Source organism: Seriola dumerili, unplaced genomic scaffold (genome assembly GCF_002260705.1).
Source record: "Seriola dumerili isolate Sdu_G_001 unplaced genomic scaffold, Sdu_1.0 BDQW01000290.1, whole genome shotgun sequence".
NCBI lineage: Eukaryota > Metazoa > Chordata > Actinopteri > Carangiformes > Carangidae > Seriola > Seriola dumerili.
The window spans coordinates 3,856,262-3,864,482 of NW_019174545.1; the positions used below are offsets into that span (position 1 = coordinate 3,856,262).

General features: G+C 38.6%; 1 protein-coding gene across 1 annotated transcript; it reads left to right on the top strand.

Annotated features, from left to right (window-relative positions):
* Nucleotides 1-788: 788 nt before the first annotated feature.
* LOC111230845 (phospholipid phosphatase 1-like) lies at nt 789-6,570 on the top strand. The gene is made up of 7 exons (XM_022757703.1): nt 789-888; nt 1,085-1,272; nt 3,492-3,643; nt 3,794-4,074; nt 4,781-4,838; nt 5,131-5,307; nt 5,613-6,570. Exons 1-7 carry the CDS (start codon nt 866-868, stop codon nt 5,736-5,738), a joined length of 1,005 nt encoding a protein of 334 aa, XP_022613424.1. The 5' UTR covers nt 789-865; the 3' UTR covers nt 5,739-6,570.
* The last annotated feature ends 1,651 nt before the right edge of the window (nt 6,571-8,221 follow it).

The following is an 8,221-nucleotide window of genomic DNA, read 5'->3' on the forward strand; positions in this document are numbered from 1 at the left end:
AAGTTATAGTATACGAAGGCATAAAAAGTCATAAAAATGTCATAGTATAGTGAGGCATAAAAAGTCCTGAAAACATCATGGTATAGTAGGGCATAAAAATGACATAGTATAACAAGGCATGGAGTCATAAAAACAACACAGTATAGTAAGGCATAAAAAGTCATAGTATAGTAAGGTATAAAAACACGTATACACGTGATCGTTCTGTAAAGCATAAGAAGCCATAGTATAGTAAGGCATAAAAAGATAAAAACGTGATAGTGTAATAAAACATAAAAAATAATAATATAATGAGGCATAAAATGCCATAAAAATGTCATAGTATAATAAGGCAGAAACAGTCATAAAAAGTCATAGTATCTAAGGCATAAAGAGACATAGAAACGTCATAGTACAAAAAGAAAACAAAACATCATATTATAGTAAGGCTTAACAAGTCATAAAAACAACATAGTAAGGTATGGAATGTCATAAAAAACGTCATAGCCAAGAAACAGTCTCAGGTGCTGAAATTAGTTGTAATTAACATGAGATAGCTAAAAAGCACAAGTTTCCGTAATATGATATCTGCCCTTTGATACACTAAACTAATTTACAAGAATGAAATGATTAAAAAACATATTGAAATCTATTCAGGCACACGTTTTCTCCACAGTCAACCCCAATCAACAATGTTGACTCCCTGCTCCATGGCTGATCTTAATTGTTTGCCCAAACCGCCTTCCCTACATTGCTCATATTTCCCGGATGTACGTGAAGGCAGCATTAATCACAACGGTAGAGGAGCGCTTGAATTAGTGCCTCACCGGGTAATGTCTCATCAGAGGACAGGACGGTATCATGAGCGGAAGAAGTCTGGGTTACGATGGTTTGTGAGCAATTGAAAGGGTGAGAGGCTCTTCACGTGTGTGGTGGTTTTAGATTAGATTTAGCCTTTAGTTGAGTGTTTTTTTGAAACCTAGAGTACGTTTGACTTTTTTTTCCAAAAAAAAAAAAAAAAAAAAATCCCCTGGTAGTTTTAGCTTCTCGGGCAGTCTGTGGTAGCACAATGACACTGGTGTGTTTTAATTTTGTGCTGGAATAGCGAGACATGTGCGGCAGAAAGGCTGCGTCTCGTCTCGCCTAAAAGCAGCCGGCGGCCGCTCAGCAGCAGCCGGGACCGTCGGGACCGGACATTTTTTGCAAAGACAGACTCCAGACGAAGAAGACGCAACATGTTTGAAGCCTCAGGGATTCCTCTCATCCTGTTGGACATTACCTGCCTCATCCTCGGTATGTAAACCTAATCCTCTGATTTGTTAATCCCTCTTGTTTGTTTCTAAAGTGGGCTACAGACTTTCTTTTACATTATTATCAAACAGAAATGACAGGACCTCTACATGACTGATAGACATGTATTATAGGCCTTACGTAGTTGTATAAGCATATCAATTCAAATGATTCACATAAACGTCATAAAAACACGCATGGGAAGGCTTGAGGTTGAGGGAACCAGGCAGGAAAATGGAAAAAAAGGGCAACAAAGTCCCACCCTGTGTATGTGTGTTTTTCCAAGCAAAGCTGTATTTTTAGCTCACTGTTTGGAATGTAATCATAGCAGAGACAAGCAGCAGCAGCACTACAAAATATATCTGACAATGCTCCAGTGATACTGACACAAAAGACATTAAAAAAGATCTGTATCATAGCTGTAATTATTTATTTTAAATCCGAGTTTTGCACTTTTTGGGACAATCCGAGAGTTCAGTTTGATAGCTGCCAGGTTTGATAAGGATTTAGACAAACGCAGCTCCAGACAATCCCTGTGATTAATCTGCGTTCACTGTCTTGTGATTGGCCTCGCTGCTGACTGTACGCGAATTTTCTCATTTTGTTTTGGAGCTGGCAGCAACCATGACTAATCTCCCATTACAGCCCCATGTCTTCCTAGGCTAAATCAAAGTCTAGTTTATTTGAAGTCCTTCTTTTATTCTCAGTGAACTCTAGGTTGTACAGTTTGTGCTGCTGTTGTCTTGGTCTGGACACTTCTTCAAAATCAGTAGTAGATGAAGCAGTCCGTTGTACTTTGCTGATGTAACAGTAGACATACCACCATGTAGAAACACTGCAAGTAAAAGTCCTGGATTCAAAACTGCACTTAAGTAAAAGTACAAAAATACTTTTACTCATCACATGATGACAGGATTCCGTTTTTGTTCTTTTTCTCAGATATATCTTAATGTCGGACAGTGAATGGATGTCCTTTTCTTGATAAAAGTTGGTGGACTGTGTAAACACTATAGGGACATTAATGTGTATAAATCCAGGACTTTATAATTTTATCCATGACACAGTCTGATATGATGGACTTTCATAAGTATATTAAAATGTTGTCGATAAACTAAACCAAACCAAGCCAAAACACATAATACTTTTGCAACAACTGCAGCATAAAGGGGATTTGGAAGTACTCATGCAGACAATGTGCAATCAATAATTAAATACTTACATATAATCTAATCAAACAAAGAAACAGTGGATATTATTTAACTGTTATCATACTTCCTCCTACTCATGCTCTTGTCTTTCTTGGTGATTATCTTGGACTCTTTTTTAGGCAGAAGACAGACTCATCCCAGTTGAAGTAAATAGTATTTTGAAAGATTAACTGCATGATCAAATGAGCATAAAGTTTCAGTTTATTCAGAATTTCGAAAGACACCAGTCAGTGTAATTTGCCCTGCAGTAGTTTTAAACAGGCCTTTACAAAGCTCTGTGACTGTGTCATAACTCATTTAGCCCGAAAACAGCAATACCAGTAATCATACTTGGAGAATGCCCAGCAATGCATTACTGACTCCACTTCATCCATCCGTCATGTATCTCATCTCAGTTCGGTTTTTCTAATATTCAGAAAAGCTGCAAATGAAACAAATTGTGATGGGATGGAAAAAAACTATTTGTAAACACAGCAAGTCAGAGCATGTTTTATGTGTTTTGATGGTGATTCCTGGACTGATTAACATTGTACCTTCATTTTTCCACTATCTAAAGTTAAACATGGAGAATGACTTGAATACCAGCAAGATTGTATTACTACAGCATGTTCCCCTAAATTCTCATGCTTGCTTTTTGCATATGGGGTTTTATTCAGTTGTTGTGTAACTTTATGTCCTTGAGCAAGATAAATTTTGCATGCAGCAGATTGAAACGCACAAGAGCAATTTCTGAACAAAACTCAACAAAAAGGTTTTCACACAGTTACTTCCCCTCTTTCTTAAGAGGAGAGCTTCCTGTGTTCTCCTAACATGTCAGGTTTCCTAATGTGACTAAATAATAACAACATAAGCATTGTGTAAAGTAGCAGTGGATCATCAGCCTGACTCACATGAGTATTTCCAGTTACTTGTGTACCTTGATGTACATTTTGATGATATGAAGTGGAAGACAAGCTGAAATCTGTCAATGAGGTGTCATTTATAAACATTATCTGCCTCTCTTCATTTTAACAGTTGGACTTCCATTTTTTATTCTCACCCCACAACACAACCCTTTCAAACGGGGTTTCTTCTGTAATGATGAGTCCATCAGATACCCTCTTAAAGAGGACACAATATCCTACCAGCTGCTGGGAGGAGTCATGATCCCCTTCACACTGATCGTGGTAAGTCAACAGTCTGCTACATCCGAAAGACCTTTAAATGTCACTGCAAAAAGAAGTTCAGCTGTATTGTTTGTCATCTTGAATTTGGCCAAGCAGTGTGAGTGTTGACTTGAGAAAAAGGTTACTATTGTTGTTGTTCTTCTGTTACAGATCGTATGTGGCGAGTGCCTTTCCGTTTACTTGTCTCGCATCAAGAACCAGTCTTTAGGGACCAAGTATGTGGCGTGTGTCTACAAAGCTGTTGGGAGCTATGTATTTGGAGCTGCTGCCAGCCAGTCTCTGACAGACATAGCAAAGTACTCCATTGGTCGACTGCGGCCAAACTTCCTGGCTGTATGCAAACCAGTCTGGGATCGCATCAACTGCAAAGCTGGTGGATACATTGAGAACTTCACCTGCACTGGAGACAAGTTCCTGGTAGATGAGGCCAGGTAATGGTCCTGAACATGAAATCCGCAAGCGCATTATAAGCATTGTGTAACAGTTGCAGTGGGTAATCTCACTGGGTGGATCCTGATAATCCAATGACTGAATATAAAGATGGACGACATGACAACTCCTTGAAAGTGAAGCCAAAACTCTTGATTACCCCCTGGTGGCTGGCTGCAGTATAGGTCATAAACGACCTCCACATTAGTGGAGCAGACATTAGCAATAGTATAGGTCAAATGAATTTCTCCCAATGATGGTTTCCATCATTTTAGCTAGTTCTTATTACACTGATGTATATTCAAGTGTTCATTTTTCTGATAAGTTTGGTTTTTATTAGTTATTTGAACGACAGCTGTGATTGACTCGCAGTTGAGTCGGGCTGGTGTATTGGCGGTGCCTCAATACCGCGGCTCCACACTCTGATCCCTACTGTGCAGACTCTGCCTCCAAATGACATCACCAGCGCAAAATGGCAGCACCTGTGTCCAGGTATTTTGGCTTCGTTTTTGTACAGTGGGAGGAAGTGGAGACGTGTCGTCCATCTTTATCTACTGGGATAATCCAAGAGTGCCCAGTTGCTTGCAGTACAATGTATATCAGCACGGTAGAGTGTGATTTTGATAGATCTTGCATTTTGTCATGAAAAGTGACTTGATTAAGGTGACTGCCTAATTTCATTCAATATCTCTTGTTTGTCTTTTGTAGACTGTCGTTCTACTCTGGCCACTCATCCTTCTCTATGTACTGCATGCTGTTCCTTGTAGTAAGTACATATTTTCCTCTTCAAAAACCATCTATAGCCAAAATTTGACTTACATACGAGTAGCAGAAATGCTCAAAAAATGTTAATGCTAATATATATCTGCTTTACTGTCTATACCTGGTTTCATGAGCTAATAACTAAAAAAATCTAACTACATAAGTCTTTTCAGCAAGGGTATTAGCTCCCAACATGTGTATTGTAAATATTGGCTTGGACAATATAAACTGTGCTGCGTGACCACAACATGCTTTTTTGTTTCTAATGTTGATTAATTTTCTCCCTCTTACTGTAGCTATACATTCAAGCCAGACTGAAGTCAGAATGGGCGAGGCTTCTGCGTCCCACCATCCAATTCTTCCTGATTGCAACTGCTGTGTATGTGGGTCTATCCCGGGTGTCTGACTACAAACATCACTGGAGTGACGTGCTTGCTGGCCTCCTGCAAGGGGGTCTAGTGGCTATTTTCACAGTAAGTTTAATTTAAAGGTCTATTCGGATAATAGCAAAGCAAGGCCCTGAATTCTTATGCAGCATTGCCACAATATGCAATTGAAAAAGTCAAATAAATTTATTTAGAAAGCATATTCAGAAAGAACTCATTGACCATGTTTGCTTTTAAAAAGATGTTAAATCCCTGAGCATGCAGTTTTACACTTTTGTTTCCCCCTGAGTAGCTTTAAGGTTAGAAAATCATCTTACTGTGTCCCACACTGTCTAACACTGTTATATGAATAATATTTACAGTAAAATGAATTCTATTGTTTTTTTTTGCAGGTGTTCTGTGTGTCCAACTTCTTTGAACAGCCAGTGGACGCGGTGGTATCCCAAGAGGAAGAAGCCTCACCAACCAGTTTAGGGGAAAACCCTTCCACTATGAACCACTATGGTAGCACTGACTGAATCTGAGGCCTCAAAGACAATTCTGTGTAGGGCCTCTGTCACTTAATATGGCCAGAGAGGACCTAAAACACATCAATGAATTGCAAGTCTTCCATATTAACTGCTGGCTGTTCCTGTGCATTTAATCAACACAGTTTACCCCATGGAGCCAACGCTGGAGCCTGCAGGCTTAACCTGTTACCTTTGGTGTGGTCAGTAAACTTTGATTACAGCAAGAAAGTGTACTACATAAGACAGTATTTGCACTTTACTGAGATATAAAGAAGCAGAAGTTTCTGACAGGTTTTTGGCTAAATACAATTTAATACAGTTAATTATGGAATGACAAAACAAAATACAGTTGTGCATGTTGGGTTGAACTTAGAGGGAAAAAAAGCATTTTACAGTGTAAGCTTGTTGGAAATGTGGTTTCCAGTGTATATTGGTCTGATGTTGCCATTTTGAATGAATGAAATTCCTTTTGCCCAGAATATAATGAGCGTCTGTGTGCGCACTGCAAGCAGGCTTGTAGAGAGCCTGGCACCTGTGAATAAGAAAACCTGGACTGTCCTTAAACTTAAAATGGAGCCTGAACTCATAAATAATATATTTTATGTTAAATTCTTCGCCATAGTCAGATTGCTGCTACCTGCTGTTGTGTCCCATACCTGATGTTATTTTATTGTAATGTATGGAAAATACAGTGAATTCACTTTTGTTTGTTTTTACTATTTGTATGAAGCTCTATATGTTTTTGTCCATGCAAAAGCTTTAAACAGTATTGTTTAGAGCAGGACTGGGAAAAAATGAGACGAATAAAGTGAGCTCCATTTTGCAACTTTGATACAAATGAGAGAAATGATTCCTGTGTGTTTTGTCTATAGAGAATACAAGGCATATATAATGAAAGTGAATGGTAAAAGGTTCCCGTTTTACATAATGTGTAGACTCATTTGCCGCAGTAGAATCATTTGATTTGTGTTTTTCCAGTAAATACACAGACTGCAGAGTCAGGTATTTAGGCAAGGAAGAGAAACCAAGAGTGTGAATCAGAAACCAAACTGTCTCAGAAATGCAGACCTGAAAGAAAGGTTTCACCATACAAAAGCCCAATTTCAGTGGCTTTGTTTGTATAGACAGACCACAAGCATGCAAATGTAAGGATGCCTCCTCTGACGTCAGTGGAAAAACGTGTTTGTTTGTTATCACGGGTATCATGGATATGAAGGTTAAGCACCAGTTAGCACATTAACAAACAGACTAGCATCGCACACTCTTGCTGCTTCTAAGGTCACCTCGTCTTCACCCACGGAAAGTCCTGTCAGCAGAGAGGCGCTGATCCTTGGCTGTGACTGCCCAGGTTAAGGATCTGCTTTAGACTTTAAATCCTATTAAAGTGGCTGAGAGATCAAGGCTAAAGAGAAGTTTAACACAGTGACAACAACAATAAAGCACACTGATCAATTTCAACTTTAGTTTATCAACTATCTGTAGCTGTTTGGTCTGTCATCTTGAACATGAATAAGCTGTCATCAACATGAATAAGCAGGTTGAACTGCTACATGGAGTAGATGATCTAATTAGACTTTGTCTTGCTGCATACATTTTCATATTAATAAACTTCTGATAGTACTCTTGATGACAAGGTATTGCGAGCATACCTGTTCCTTTGTCATGGAGACCATGGTGAGACATGAGGCAATCCAAGTGTTTCTTTTTTAAATCTTCATTTGCCTCAGACAGCTATTGTCTAGCTTGATTAGCAGTGAACTGATTACAGGGAACCTAAATTCTACTAAAATATAAATCATCCATCATGAAACACCTTTAATAAAAGATTACCTAAAGATAAAGCTTGAACATGGCTATTTGCACACTATTTAAAAGATGTCTGTCAATATTTGCTTGGTCAAAGATATGACAAAATGGTGGCTATAACAACTTCAACAGTAACTTTTGTGGAACGCAGAAAAGGTTGAATATTCAACTTAAATTTATGGTAGTGATGTTCAAAATACTTGATTTCATTTGTAGGTATAACTAACAGACTACTAACCTGGTCCCATTTCCCATTTCAGTCTCTAACTTCAACTTGAAGACGAACTCCAAACTGCTCCCTGAATATGTGAGCTTTCTTTCACCCTATTGAAACCTTGTCTACCTTGTCTGAAACTCAGGTTTTCCTCAGTTTCAGTTCCCATTAAGATTCAGTCACTCACTTGTCAAGCCGGACATTCACAGACAGTCACGCATACATCAACATGTAATTTTCAGGAATGTGTTGATGTGACCACTATTGAGCAAATTTGATTTAGTAGCATAAGAGCACTTCTTTGTTCACATTTAAGATACATTGTCAAAGGATTTGATGCACAGTGCTACCATAGAGAAACATGAATAGGTATTTTGTAGATTCCTTTTCCAGCACAGTACCACTTTCTGATAAGGTGCCATTTACAAACCCTTTCTAAAATGGCTCTATCAATGATTTATGAATTGTTTAC

Bases quoted from the DNA above. Each gene is read 5' to 3' on its own strand.
- LOC111230845 (XM_022757703.1), top strand. From the start codon at position 866: ATGGTTTGTGAGCAATTGAAAGG. The intron at 4,839-5,130 runs GTAAGTACATAT...CTCTTACTGTAG, and splicing joins ACTGCATGCTGTTCCTTGTA to CTATACATTCAAGCCAGACT. The intron at 5,308-5,612 runs GTAAGTTTAATT...TTTTTTTTGCAG, and splicing joins GTCTAGTGGCTATTTTCACA to GTGTTCTGTGTGTCCAACTT.